This window comes from Coturnix japonica, unplaced genomic scaffold, assembly GCF_054131305.1.
Source record: "Coturnix japonica strain WE unplaced genomic scaffold, WE-NBRP24 Scf084, whole genome shotgun sequence".
In the NCBI taxonomy this organism is placed as follows: Eukaryota; Metazoa; Chordata; class Aves; order Galliformes; family Phasianidae; genus Coturnix; species Coturnix japonica.
The window spans coordinates 291,786-307,158 of record NW_028188987.1 but is presented as its reverse complement, the minus strand read 5'-3'; the positions used below and the strand labels follow the sequence as shown (position 1 = coordinate 307,158).

At 49.4% G+C, this 15,373-nt stretch overlaps 1 protein-coding gene across 1 annotated transcript in view; it reads right to left on the bottom strand.

The window, feature by feature from the left end:
* Positions 1-15,373, bottom strand: part of LOC107307407 (maltase-glucoamylase-like) — a 122,424-nt gene that overhangs the window by 59,736 nt on the left and 47,315 nt on the right. The window contains exons 13-16 of the mRNA XM_085534532.1: positions 15,296-15,373; positions 12,204-12,288; positions 7,179-7,296; positions 5,332-5,503 (exon numbers count right to left, since the gene is read on the bottom strand). The exon at positions 15,296-15,373 is cut by the window's right edge and continues 36 nt beyond it. Coding sequence (XP_085390658.1) covers positions 5,332-5,503; positions 7,179-7,296; positions 12,204-12,288; positions 15,296-15,373 — 453 coding nt within the window. The remainder of the gene's footprint in view (positions 1-5,331; positions 5,504-7,178; positions 7,297-12,203; positions 12,289-15,295) is intronic.

The following is a 15,373-nucleotide window of genomic DNA, read 5'->3' as shown; positions in this document are numbered from 1 at the left end:
AGCTTCAAAATAGCACTTCAAAGCTCCAAAATCCCGTTTTCAAAGCTAAAAATTCCCATTTTCAAAATCTCTAAGAACCCGCAAATATCTGCGCCCACCTCAAAAGGGAACCAAAGATTGGGGTGAAATCAGAGCAAAAAAGGCAAATTAATCAAACATTAATTAAATCCCCCAAAAATGAGCTTCAAAATCCCATTTTCAAAGCCCCCAAATCCCCATTTTCAAAGCTTCAAAATCCCATTTTAACGACTTAAAAAACCCACAAATATCGATGCCCAGCTTGAATGGGAACCAAAGATTGGGGTGAAATAAGAGAAAAAAGGCAAATTAATCAAATATTAATTAAATCCCCCAAAAATGAGCTTCAAAATCCCATTTTCAAAGCCCCAAAATCCCATTTTCAAAGCTTCAAAATCCCATTTTCAAAGCTTCAAAATTCCCATTTTAACGTCCCAAAGAACCCGCAAATATCAGCACCCACCTAAAATGGGGTGAAATCAGAGCAAAAAAGGCAAATTAATCAAACATTAATTAAATCCCCCAAAAATGAGCTTCAAAATCCCATTTTCAAAGCCCCAAAATTCCCATTTTCAAAGCTTCAAAATCCCATTTTCAAAGCTAAAAATTCCCATTTTCAACATCCTAAAGAACCCGCAAATATCTGCGCTCACCTAAAATGGGGTGAAATCAGAGAAAAACAGGCAAATTAATCAAATATTAATTAAATCCCCCAAAACTGAGCTTCAAAATAGCACTTCAAAGCTCAAAAATCCCCATTTTCAAAGCTTCAAAATCCCATTTTAACGACTTAAAAAACCCACAAATATCGGTGCCCAGCTTGAATGGGAACCAAAGATTGGGGTGAAAAAAGAGAAAAAAAGGCAAATTAATAAAACATTAATTAAATCCCCCAAAACTGAGCTTCAAAATCCCACTTTCAAAGCCCCAAAATCCCCATTTTCAAAGCTTCAAAATCCCATTTTCAAAGCTAAAAATTCCCATTTTCAACATCCCAAAGAACCCGCAAATATCTGCGCCCACCTAAAATGGGGTGAAATCAGAGAAAAACGGGCAAATTAATCAAACATTAATTAAATCCCCCAAAAATGAGCTTCAAAATAGCATTTCAAAGCTCCAAAATCCCATTTTCAAAGCTTCAAAATCCCATTTTAACGACTTAAAAAACCCGCAAATGTCGGCGCCCACCTCGAATGGGAACCAAAGATTGGGGTGAAATAAGAGAAAAAAAGGCAAATTAATCAAACATTAATTAAATCCCCCAAAACTGAGCTTCAATATCCCACTTTCAAAGCCCCAAAATTCCCATTTTCAAAGCTTCAAAATCCCATTTTCAAAGCTAAAAATTCCCATTTTCAACATCCTAAGAACCCGCAAATATCTGCGCCCACCTAAAATGGGGTGAAATCAGAGCAAAACAGGCAAATTAATCAAACATTAATTAAATCCCCCAAAAATGAGCTTCAAAATCCCATTTTCAACACCCAAATTTCAACTATCCCACTTTCGATGTCCCATTTTCAACACCCAACACCCAAATTTCATCATTTCTAAGCCCAATTTTCATCGCTTCTAAGCCCAAATTTCACTGTTTTTAAGCCCAATTTTCATCATTTCTAAGCCCAATTTTCATCACTTTTAAGCCCAAATTTCTCCATTATTTCTAAACCCAAAATTCATCGCTTCTAAGCCCAATTTTCAAAGCCCTATTTTCATCATGTCTAAGCCCAATTTTCATCACATCTAAGCCCAAATTTCACCACTTTTAAGACCAAATTTCTCCCTTATTTCTAAGCCCAGTTTTCATCGCTTCAAAGCCCAAATTTCACTGTTTTTAGCCCAATTTTCAAAGCCCAATTTTCATCATTTCTAAGCCCAATTTTCATCATTTTCAAAGCCCAAATTTCACCACTTTTAAGCCCAAATTTCTCCATTATTTCTAAGCCCAAAATTCATCGCTTCTAAGCCCAAATTTCAAAGCCCAATTTTCATCACTTCTAAGACCAATTTTCATCACTTCTAAGCCCAAATTTCATCACTTTTAAACCCAAATTTCTCCCTTATTTCTAAGCCCAGTTTTCATCGCTTTAAAGCCCAATTTTCAAAGCCCAATTTTCATCACTTCTAAGCCCAAATTTCACTGTTTTTAAGCCCAAATTTCACAGCCCAATTTTCATCACTTCAAAGCCCAAATTTCACTGTTTTTAAGCCCAGTTTTCAAAGCCCAATTTTCATCATTTCTAAGCCCAATTTTCATCACTTCAAAGCCCAAATTTCACTGTTTTTAAGCCCAAATTTCACAGCCCAATTTTCATCACTTCAAAGCCCAAATTTCACCACTTTTAAGACCAAATTTCACCACTTTTAAGCCCAAATTACTCCATTATTTCTAAGCCCAATTTTCATCACTTCTAAACCCAAATTTCATTGTTTTTAAGCCCAATTTTCAAAGCCCAATTTTCATCATTTCTAAGCCCAATTTTCATCACGTCTAAGCACAAATTTCATCGCTTCTAAGCCCAAATTTCATCACTTCTAAGCCCAAAATTCATCACTTCTAAGACCAATTTTCATCGCTTCTAAGCCCAAATTTCACCGCTTTTAAGACCAAATTTCTCCATTATTTCTAAGCCCAATTTTCATCATTTTCAAAGCCCAAATTTCACTGTTTTTAAGCCCAATTTTCAAAGCCCAATTTTCATCATTTCTAAGCCCAATTTTCATCACTTCTAAGCCCAAATTTCACTGTTTTTAAGCTCAATTTTCAAAGCCCAATTTTCATCACTTCAAAGCCCAAATTTCACTGTTTTTAAGCCCAATTTTCATCATTTCTAAGCCCAATTTTCATCACTTCTAAGCCCAAATTTCATCACTTCTAAGCCCAATTTTCGTCGCTTTTAAGCCCAAATTTTCATCACTTCTAAGCCTAAATTTCATCACTTCTAAGCCCAAATTTCACTGTTTTTAAGCCCAATTTTCAAAGCCCAATTTTCATCACTTCTAAACCCAATTTTCATCACTTCTAAGCCCAAATTTCATTGATTCTTAGTCCAATTTCCAAGCCCAATTTTCATCACTTCTAAGCCCAAATTTCACTGTTTTTAAGCCCAATTTTCAAAGCCCAATTTTCATCATTTCTAAGCCCAAATTTCACTGTTTTTAAGCCCAATTTTCTTCACTTTTAAACCCAAATTTCTCCATTATTTCTAAGCCCAATTTTCATCACTTCTAAGCCCAAATTTCACTGTTTTTTAAGCCCAATTTTCAAAGCCCAATTTTCATCATTTCTAAGCCCAATTTTCATCACTTTTAAGCCCAAATTTCTCCATTATTTCTAAGCCCAAAATTCATCACTTCTAAGCCCAATTTTCAAAGCCCTATTTTCATCATTTCTAAGCCCAATTTTCATCATTTCTAAGCCCAATTTTCATCACTTCTAAGCCCAGTTTTCAAAGGCCAAATTTCATCACTTCTAAGCCCAAATTTCTCCTTTGTTTCTAAGCCCAGTTTTCATCATTTTCAAAGCCCAAATTTCACTGTTTTAAGCCCAGTTTTCAAAGCCCAATTTTCATCATTTCTAAGCCCAATTTTCATCATTTCAAAGCCCCAAATTCATCGCTTCTAAGCCCAATTTTCATCACGTCTAAGCCCAAATTTCTCCCTTATTTCTAAGCCCAGTTTTCATCGCTTCAAAGCCCAATTTTCAAAGCCCAAATTTCACTGTTTTTAAGCCCAATTTTCATCACTTCTAAGCCCAAATTTCACTGTTTTAAGCCCAATTTTCATCACTTCTAAGCCCAAATTTCACCATTTCTAAGCCCAAATTTTCATAACTTCTAAGCCCAAATTTCACTGTTTTTAAGCCCAAATTTCAAAGCCCAATTTTCATCATTTCTAAGCCCAATTTTCACTCAAATCATCCAAAATCCGACTTATAAAAACTATGGATTTTGACCTTCGAATTCCCACAATATCGGTTCAAATTGACCAAAAAACATCAATTTTCATACATAGGGGATCCCAAAAAGGCAGAATTCCAACATTCCGGGTATGGACCATTTTCCCAATTTTCATCACTTCTAAGCCCAATTTTCACCACTTTTAAGACCAAATTTCTCCATTATTTCTAAGCCCAATTTTCATCACTTCAAAGCCCAAATTTCACTGTTTTTTAGCCCAGTTTTCAAAGCCCAATTTTCATCACTTCAAAACTCAAATTTCACTGTTTTTAAGCCCAATTTTCATCACTTCTAAGCCCAATTTTCAAAGCCCAATTTTCATCACTTCAAAGCCCAAATTTCACCACTTTTAACACCAAATTTCTCCCTTATTTCTAAGCCCAGTTTTCATCATTTTCAAAGCCCAAATTTCACTGTTTTTAAGCCCAATTTTCATCATTTCTAAGCCCAATTTTCACTCAAATCATCCAAAATCCGACTTATAAAAACTATGGATTTTGACCTTCGAATTCCCACAATATCGGTTCAAAATTGACCAAAAAACATCAATTTTCGTACATAGGGGATCCCAAAAAGGCCGAATTCCAACATTCCGGGTATGGACCATTTTCCCAATTTTCATCACTTCTAAGCCCAAATTTCATCACGTCTAACCCCAATTTTCATCACTTTTAAGCCCAAATTTCATCATTTCTAACCCCAATTTTCATCACTTCTAAGCCCAAATTTCATCACTTTTAAACCCAAATTTCTCCCTTATTTCTAAGCCCAGTTTTCATCGCTTCAAAACCCAAATTTCACTGTTTTTAGCCCAGTTTTCAAAGCCCAATTTTCATCATTTCTAAGCCCAATTTTCATCACTTCTAAGCACAAATTTCATCGCTTCTAAGCCCAATTTTCATCATTTCTAAGCCCAAATTTCATCACTTCTAAGCCCAAAATTCATCACTTCTAAGACCAATTTTCATCGCTTCTAAGCCCAAATTTCACCACTTTTAAACCCAAATTTCTCCATTATTTCTAAGCCCAATTTTCATCGCTTCTAAGCCCAAATTTCACCACTTTTAAGCCCAAATTTCTCCATTATTTCTAAGCCCAATTTTCATCATTTTCAAAGCCCAAATTTCACTGTTTTTAAGCCCAATTTTCAAAGCCCAATTTTCATCATTTCTAAGCCCAATTTTCATCTCTTCTAAGCCCAAATTTCTAAGCCCAATTTTCATCATTTCTAAGCCCAATTTTCATCTCTTCTAAGCCCAAATTTCTAAGCCCAATTTTCATCATTTCTAAGACCAATTTTCATTCAATTCTCACAATATCGGTTCAAATTGACCAAAAAATGCTATTTTCATACATAGGGGATCCCAAAAAGGCCGAATTCCAACATTCCGGGTATGGACCATTTCAGTTGATCCCACGACGCCGTGTTGTCCCCCAACCAATGACCCGAATATTTCCCCGACCCCACAAATGTGGATCGGGACAGAAGGAAACTCCTTTTACCCGGAAAAAGGGATTCGATGGCCCTAAAAAAGAGAAGAAACGGTAAAAAACATGATCAAAAAGGTGAAATTTGGGGGATTTAGGGGGTTATTGGGGGGATATAGGGGGATATATGGGTATATATGGGGATATAGGGCGTTATTGGGGGGATATAGGGGGGATATAGGGGGTTATATAGGGGATATAGGGGGTTATTGGGGGGATATAGGGTGTTATTGGGGGGATATAGGGGGTTATAGGGGGATATAGGGGGATATAGGGGGATATAGGGGGGATATAGGGGGGTCCCTAATATGGGGGAGTTACTGGGGGATATATGGGGATATATGGGGTTATATGGGGATATATGGGGGATATAGGGGGTTATATGGGGATATATGGGGATATATAAGGGATATAGGGGGTTATTGGAGGGATATATGGGGTTATAGGGGGTTATAGGGGGATATAGGGGGTTATAGGGGGTTATAGGGGGATATAGGGGGATATAGGGGGATATAGGGGGATATAGGGGGATATAGGGGGATATAGGGGGATATAGGGGGGGGGTCCCTAATATGGGGGAGTTACTGGGGGATATATGGGGATATATGGGGTTATATGGGGATATATAAGGGATATAGGGGGTTATTGGGGGGATATAGGGGGTTATAGGGGGATATAGGGGGATATAGGGGGATATAGGGGGGGATATAGGGGGGGATATGGGGGGGATATGGGGGGGGATATAGGGGGGGATATAGGGGGGGATATAGGGGGGGATATAGGGGGGGATATAGGGGGGTCCCTAATATGGGGGAGTTACTGGGGGATATATGGGGATATATGGGGGGGGTCCATAATATGGGGGGATTATTGGGGGATATATAGGGATATATGGGGGATATAGGGGGTTATTGGGGGGATATATGGGGTTATATGGGGTTATATGGGGGATATAGCGGGATATAGGGGGGATATAGGGGGGATATGGGGGTTATATGGGGGGGATATGGGGGGGTCCATATTAATATGGGGGGGGGTCCTCACATTTGCGTGGCCAGGATCATGGAGTACCCATAGAGATTATGGGGGTGTTATTGGGGGGATATAGGGGGGTATATGGCGTTATATGGCGTTATATGGCGGGATATGGGGGGATATGGGGGGATATGGGGGGATATGGGGGGATATGGGGGGATATGGGATTGTATGGGGTTATATGGGGTTCTATGGGGATATACGGGGTTATACGGGGTTCTATGGGGTTCTATGGGGTTCTATGGGGTTCTATGGGGATATACAGGGTTACATGGGGTTCTATGGGGTTCTATGGGGATATATGGGGTTCTATGGGGATATATGGGGTTATATGGCATTATATGGCATTATATGGGGTTATATGGGGTTATATGGGGTTCTATGGGGTTCTATGGGGGGGGGGTCCATATTAATATGGGGGGGGTCCTCACATTTGCGTGGCCAGGATCATGGAGTACCCATAGAGATTATGGGGGGGGTCTATAATATGGGGGGGTTATTGGGGGATATATGGGGATATATGGGGATATATGGGGATATACGGGGATATACGGGGATATACGAGGTTATATGGGGTTCTATGGGGTTATATGGGGTTCTATGGGGTCCTATGGGATTCTATGGGGATATATGGGGATATATGGGGGGGGTCCATATTAATATGGGGGGGGTCCTCACATTTGCGTGGCCAGGATCATGGAGTACCCATAGAGGTTACGGGTGTCGTATTGACGCCCCCATTCCTGCACCGCGTCCATACAAAGGGACTTGGAGAACAGCAGCCGGTCCACCACATCTATCATTAATTAACACCCGTTAATTAACAACAATTAATTAATTAACCCCTATTAACTACCCCCCACTAATTAATTAACCCCTATTAACTCCCCCCACTAAGTAATTAGCCCCAATTAACCCACCCACCCATCAATTAATTAGATCTAATTAACACCCCCCCCCCCCCAAGCAGCCAGTCCACCACGTCTGTCATTAATTAACACCCGTTAATTAACGCTGATTAATTAATTAACTGCTGTGATGCTAATTAGGACCACACACACACACACACTCCTGAATTGGGATCTTTTCACCCTAAAACTGGACCCCTTTTACCCCCCACAGCCCCAAAATTGGCTCTTTTCACCCCAAAACTTGACCCCCCCCAGCACCAAAATCGCCTCTTTTAACCCCAAAACGGGACCCGCCCCACCCCTAAAATCGTCTCTTTTCACCCCAAAACTGGACACCCCCCCCCAGCCCCAAAATCGCCTTTTTTCACCCTAAAAATGGACCCCCCCCCCTCCAAAACAGGACCCCCTTTGACTCCTCTACAACCCCCTTCAATACGGACCCCCCCAGCCCCAAAATCGCCTTTTTTCAGCCCAAAATCGATCCCCACCCCCTCCTTCCCCTCCACCCCATAACACGGGACCCCCCCCAGCCCCAAAATCGCCTTTTTTCACCCCAAAACTCGTCTCTCACATGGTGTATATGGTGGGGCGAAGTTCCCCTTTTTACCCCCCTCCCCAGCCCCAAAATCGCCTTTTTTCACCCCAAAATTGATCCCCACCCCCTCCTCCCCCCCACCCCATAACACGGGACCCCCCCCAGCCCCAAAATCGCCTTTTTTCACCCCAAAACGGGACCCCCCCCATCTCAAATCTGGCTCTTTTCAGCCCAAAACTGGACCCTCTTTTACCCCTCCCCCCAGCCCCAAATCTGGCTCTTTTCACCCCAAACCAGGACCCCCCCCAAAACGAGACCCCCTCCTTCCCCCCCCTTCAATACGGGACCCCCCCCCAGCCCCAAAATCGCCTTTTTTCACCCCAAAACGGGACCCCCCCCAAATCCCCTCCCAGCCCCAAATCTGGCTCTTTTAACCCCAAAACGAGACCCCCCCCAGCCCCAAAATCGCCTTTTTTCACCCCAAAATTAACCCTCACCCCCTCCTTCCCCCACCACCCCATAACACGGGACCCCCCCCAGCCCCAAAATCGCCTTTTTTCACCCCAAAACGGGACCCCCCCCCAAATCCCCTCCCAGCCCCAAATCTGGCTCTTTTAACCCCAAAACGAGACCCCCCCAGCCCCAAAATCGCCTTTTTTCACCCCAAAATTAACCCCCACCCCCTCCTTCTCCCCCACCCCATAACACGGGACCCCCCTCAGCCCCAAAATCGCCTTTTTTCACCCCAAAACGGGACCCCCCCCCATCTCAAATCTGGCTCTTTTCAGCCCAAAACTGGACCCTCTTTTACCTCTCCCCCCAGCCCCAAATCTGGCTCTTTTCACCCCAAACCAGGACCCCCCCCAAAACGAGACCCCCTCCTTCCCCCCCCTTCAATACGGGACCCCTCCCCAGCCCCAAAATCGCCTTTTTTCACCCCAAAACGGGACCCCCCCCAAATCCCCTCCCAGCCCAAATCTGGTTCTTTTAACCCCAAAACGAGACCCCCCCCAGCCCCAAAATCGCCTTTTTTCACCCCAAAATTAACCCCCACCCCCTCCTCCCCCTCCACCCCATAACACGGGACCCCCCCCAGCCCCAAAATCGCCTTTTTTCACCCCAAAAACTCACGTGGTGTATATGGGGGCGAAGTTCCCCCCCCCCCCAACAACAAGACCCCCTTTTACCCCCCTCCCCAGCCCCAAAATCGCCTTTTTTCACCCCAAAATCGATCCCCACCCCCTCCTACCCCCCCCACCCCATAACACGGGACCCCCCCCAGCCCCAAAATCGCCTTTTTTCACCCCAAAACGGGATCCCCCCCATCTCAAATCTGGCTCTTTTCAGCCCAAAACTGGACCTTCTTTTACCCCTCCCCCCAGCCCCAAATCTGGCTCTTTTCACCCCAAACCAGGACCCCCCCCAAAACGAGACCCCCTCCTTCCCCCTCCCTCCCCATACGGACCCCCCCCCAGCCCCAAAATCGCCTTTTTTCACCCCAAAACGGGACCTCCCCCAAATCCCCTCCCAGCCCCAAATCTGGCTCTTTTAACCCCAAAACGAGACCCCCCCTAGCCCCAAAATCGCCTTTCTTCACCCCAAAATTAACCCCCACCCCCTCCTTCCCCCTCCACCCCATAACACGGGACCCCCCCCAGCCCCAAAATCGCCTTTTTTCACCCCAAAACGGGACCCCCCCCATCTCAAATCTGGCTATTTTCAGCCCAAAACTGGACCTTCTTTTACCTCTCCCCCCAGCCCCAAAATCGTCTCTTTTCACCCCAAAACGGGAACCCCCCCAAAATGAGACCCCCTCCTTCCCCCCCCTTCAATACGGGACCCCCCCCAGCCCCAAAATCGCCTTTTTTCACCCCAAAACGGGACCCCCCCCCAAATCTCCTCCCAGCCCCAAATCTGGCTCTTTTAACCCCAAAACGAGACCCCCCCCAGCCCCAAAATCGCCTTTTTTCAGCCCAAAATTAACCCCCACCCCCTCCTTCCCCCCCCCTCTTCAATAAAGGACCCCCTCAGCCCCAAAATCGCCTTTTTTCACCCCAAAACTCATCTCTCACGCGGTGTATATGGGGGCGAAGTTCGGACCAACAAGACCCCCTTTTACCCCCTTCCCAGCCCCAAAATCGCCTTTTTTCAGCCCAAAATCGATCCCCACCCCCTCCTTCCCCCCCCTCTTCAATACAGGACCCCCCCAGCCCCAAATCGCCTTTTTTCACCCCAAAACTGGACCCCCCCCAACCCCAAAATCGTCTCTTTTAACCCCAAAACTGGACCCTCTTTTACCTCTCCCCCCAGCCCCAAAATCGTCTCTTTTCACCCCAAACCAGGACCCCCCCCAAAACGAGACCCCCTCCTTACCCCCCCTTCAATACGGGACCCTCCCCCAGCCCCAAAATCGCCTTTTTTCACCCCAAAACGGGACCCCCCCCAAATCCCCTCCCAGCCCCAAATCTGGCTCTTTTAACCCCAAAACGAGACCCCCCCCGGCCCCAAAATCGCCTTTTTTCACCCCAAAATTAACCCCCACCCCCTCCTCCCCCCCACCCCATAACACGGGACCCCCCCCCCAGCCCCAAAATCGCCTTTTTTCACCCCAAAACGGGACCCCCTCCAAATCCCCTCCCAGCCCCAAATCTGGCTCTTTTAACCCCAAAACGAGAACCCCCCCGGCCCCAAAATCGCCTTTTTTCACCCCAAAATCGATCCCCACCCCCTCCTACCCCCCCCACCCCATAACACGGGACCCCCCCCAGCCCCAAAATCGCCTTTTTTCACCCCAAAACAGGAAACACCCAGCTCCAAAATCGTCTCTTTTCACCCCAAAACTGGACCCTCTTTTACCTCTCCCCCCAGCCCCAAAATCGCCTCTTTTCACCCCAAAACAGGACCCCCCCCAAAACGAGACCCCCTCCTTCTTCCCCCCTTCAATACGGGACCCTCCCCAGCCCCAAAATCGCCTTTTTTCACCCCAAAACGGGACCCCCCCCAAATCCCCTCCCAGCCCCAAATCTGGCTCTTTTAACCCCAAAACGAGACCCCCCCCCAGCCCCAAAATCGCCTTTTTTCACCCCAAAATCGATCCCCACCCCCTCCTTCTCCCTCCACCCCATAACACGGGACCCCCCCCAGCCCCAAAATCGCCTTTTTTCACCCCAAAACTCGTCTCTCACGCGGTGTATATGGGGGCGAAGTTCGGACCAACAAGACCCCTTTTTACCCCCCTCCCCAGCCCCAAAATCGCCTTTTTTCACCCCAAAATCGATCCCCACCTCCTCCTTCCCCCTCCACCCCATAACACGGGACCCCCCCCAGCCCCAAAATCGCCTTTTTTCACCCCAAAACTCGTTTCTCACGCGGTGTATATGGGGCGAAGTTCGGACCAACAAGACCCCCCTTTTACCCCCCTCCCCAGCCCCAAAATCGCCTTTTTTCAGCCCAAAATTAACCCCCACCCCCTCCTCCCCCCCACCCCATAACACGGGACCCCCCCCAGCCCCAAAATCGCCTTTTTTCACCCCAAAACTCGTCTCTCACGTGGTGTATATGGTGGGGCGAAGTTCCCCTTTTTACCCCCCTCCCCAGCCCCAAAATCGCCTTTTTTCACCCCAAAATTAACCCCCACCCCCTCCTTCCCCCCCCACCCCATAACACGGGACCCCTCCCAGCCCCAAAATCGCCTTTTTTCACCCCAAAATGGGACCCCCCCATCTCAAATCTGGCTCTTTTCAGCCCAAAACTGGACCCTCTTTTACCCCTCCCCCCAGCCCCAAATCTGGCTCTTTTTACCCCAAAACAGGACCCCCCCCAAAACGAGACCCCCTCCTTCTCCCCCCTTCAATACGGGACCCTCCCCAGCCCCAAAATCGCCTTTTTTCACCCCAAAACGGGACCCCCCCCATATCCCCTCCTAGCCCCAAATCTGGCTCTTTTAACCCCAAAACGAGACCCCTCCCCAGCCCCAAAATCGCCTTTTTTCACCCCAAAATCGATCCCCACCCCCTCCTTCCCCCCCCCCTTCAATACGGGACCCCCCCAGCCCCAAAATCGCCTTTTTTCACCCCAAAACTCGTCTCTCACCCGGTGTATATGGGGGGGCGAAGTTCCCCTTTTTACCCCCCTCCCCAGCCCCAAAATCGCCTTTTTTCACCCCAAAATTAACCCCCACCCCCTCCTCCCCCCCACCCCATAACACTGGACCCCTCCCCAGCCCCAAAATCGCCTTTTTTCACCCCAAAAACTCACGCGGTGTATATGGGGGGTAGTTCCATTCATTCGCTTCGCAGCCGCTTCGGGATCCGGCAACGAAACTCGCCACCTCGTTCATGTCCTAATTAATGAGGGGGGGGGGGGTAATTAACAGCTTAATTAGTGATTAGTCGTTAATGTTAATTAATAGGGGTGGGTGGTAATTAAGAGCTGCCGTCGTAACCATCAGGTGGGCGGTGTCAGAATGACATAAAGACCCACAAGTCCCTCCCCTAAAGACCCCCAAGACCCCCGACCCCCTTCCATAGACCCCAATGACCCCCCCCTCAAAGACCCCCCCCCATAGACCCCAAAGACCCCCCCAAGGACCCCAAAGACCCCCCCCAAAGACACCTAAGAGTCTCCCAACCCCCCCCCATAGACCCCAAAGACCCCCACAAAGACCCCCACCCATAGACCCCAAAGACCCCCCCCAAGACCCCAAACCCCCCGCCATAGACCCCAAAGACCCCCCAAGACCCCCGACCCCCCCCCCCCCAAGACCCCAAAGACCCCCCCCAAAGACCCCCAAGACTCCCCCAAAGACCCCCTCCAAAGACCCCCGACCCACCACTAAGGACCCCCAAGACCCCAAAGACCCCCCCACACCCAAAGACCCCCCACAAACGACCCCAAAGACCCCTCCCCTCAAAGACCCCCACCCCCATAGACCCCAAAGACCCCTCCCCTCAAAGACCCCCCCAAGGTCCCCAAAGACCCCCCCCCTAAAGACCCCAAAGACCCCCCCCATAGACCACAAAGACCCCCCCCAAGAGCCCCAAGGATCCCAAAGACCCCTAAGCCCCCCCCCAAAAAGACCCCAAAGACACCCCCACCACAAAGACCCCCACCCCAAACCACCCCCAAAAGACCCCCCCAAAGACCCCCCCCCCAAAGACCCCAATGACCCCCCCCATAGACCCCAAAGACCCCCCCAAGACCCCAAAGACCCCCCCCTCAAAGACCCCCACCCCTAAAGACCCCAAAGACCCCCGACCCCCCCCCAAGGACCCCAAAGACCCTCCCCCCCCAAGACCCCCGACCCCTCCTCCAAAGACCCCCCCAAAAACCCCCACCCCTAAAGACCCCAAAGACCCTCCCCTCAAGGACCCCCCCCAAGACCCCCGACCCTTCCATAGACCCTAAAGACCCCCCCAAGGACCCCCAAAGACCCCAAAGACACCCAAGACCCCCCCCCAAGGAACCCAAAGACCCCAAAGACCCCCGACCCCCCCTACAAAGACCCCCCCAAAGACACCCCCCCCAAGGAACCCAAGGACCCCAACCCCCCCCAAGGGCCCCAAGGAACCCCCACAAAGACCCCCAAGACCCCCGACCCCCCCCTAAAGACCACAAAGACCCCCCAAGACCCCCCACCCAAGACCCCCAAGACCCCCCCCCTCAAAGACTCCCCCCCCAACGACCCCAAAGACCTCCCCCTCAAAGACCCCCCCAAAGACCCCAAAGACCCCCCTCCCAAGACTCCCGACTCCCCCCATAGACCCCAAAGACCCCCCAAAGACCCCCCCCAAGGACCCCAAAGACCCCCAAGCCCCCCCCCCAAAAAAGACCCTAAAGACCCCCCCTAAAGACCCCCGACCCCCCACCCCACAACCCCACCACCCCCTAAAGACTCCAAGGACCCCCCCCCAAAGACCCCCCCCCAAAAACCCCCCCCCAAGGAACCCAAAGACCCCCCCAAGACCCACGACCCCACCCACCCAAAGACCCCCCCCCAAACGACCCCAAAGACCCCCCCCCATAGACACCCGACCCCCCCATAGACCCCAAAGACCCCCCCAAGGCCCCCCAAGGACCCCAAAGACCCCCCAAGGACCCCCGACCCCCCCCCCAAGGACCTCTAAGACACCCCTAAAGACCCCAAAGACCCCCCCAAGACCCCCGACCCCCTCCCATAGACCCCAAAAAGCCCCCCCAAAGACTCCAAGGACCCCCCCCATAGACCCCCGACCCCCCCAAGGGCCCCAAGGACCCCAAAGACCACCCCAACCAAAGACACCCCCCCAAACGACCCCAAAGACCCCCCCAAGACCCCCGACCCCCCCTAAAGACCCCAAAGACCCCCCCCCAAAGACCCCTAAGAGTCTCCCAACCCCCCCCATAGACCCCAAAGACCCCCCCCCTCAAAGACCCCACCCCCTAAAGACCCCAAAGACCCCTCCCCAAAGACCCCCAAGAACCCCCCCCCAAAGACCCCCCCCAAAGACCCCCAAGACCCCCGACCCCCCCCTAAAGACCACAAAGACCCCCCAAGACCCCCCACCCAAGACCCCCAAGATCCCCCCCCTCAAAGACGCCCCCCCCAAAGACCCCAAAGACCCCCCCCCCATAGACCCCAAAGACAACACCCCCCCCCCAGCCCCAAAATCGTCTCTTTTGACCCCAAAATGGGACCCTCCCCCAACCCCCAAATTTGGCTCTTTTAACCCCAAATCGAGACACCCCCCAGCCCCAAATTTGGACTTTTTAACCCCAAAATGGAACCCCCTTCCCCCACCTTCCTCCCCCCCACCCCAAAGACCCCCCCCCGCCCCAAAATCGGCTCTTTTAACCCCAAAATGGGACCCCCCCCACCGCCAAATTTGGACCTTTTAACCCCAAATCGAGACACCCCCCAGCCCCAAATTTGGACTTTTTAACCCCAAAATGGGACACCCCCCCCCCCCAAATTTGGCCTTTTTAACCCCAAAATAGATCCAACTCCCCACCCCCAAATCTGGCTCTTTTAACCCCAAAATGGGACCCCCTTCCCCCCCTTCCCCCCCCAAAACGGGACCCCCTTCCTCCACCCCTCCCCCCAGCCCCAAAACTGACCCACACCCAGTCCCAAATTTGGACTTTTTAACCCCAAAATGGGACCCCCCCACCCCCAAATTTGGCTCTTTTCACCCCAAAACCGGACTCCCCCCACACCCCAAAACGGGACCCCCCCAGCCCCGAATTTGGCCCTTTTAACCCCAAAATGGAACCCCCTTCCCCCACCTTCCTCCACCCCACCCCAAAGACCCCCCCCAGCCCCAAAATCGGCTCTTTTCACCCCAAAATGGAGCCCCCCCCCCCCCCCTTACGATCCAGATGCCGTCGAATGGGACGATGCCATAGAACTCCCTGCACTCCGACACCCACCACGAGCGACACGAGGACGA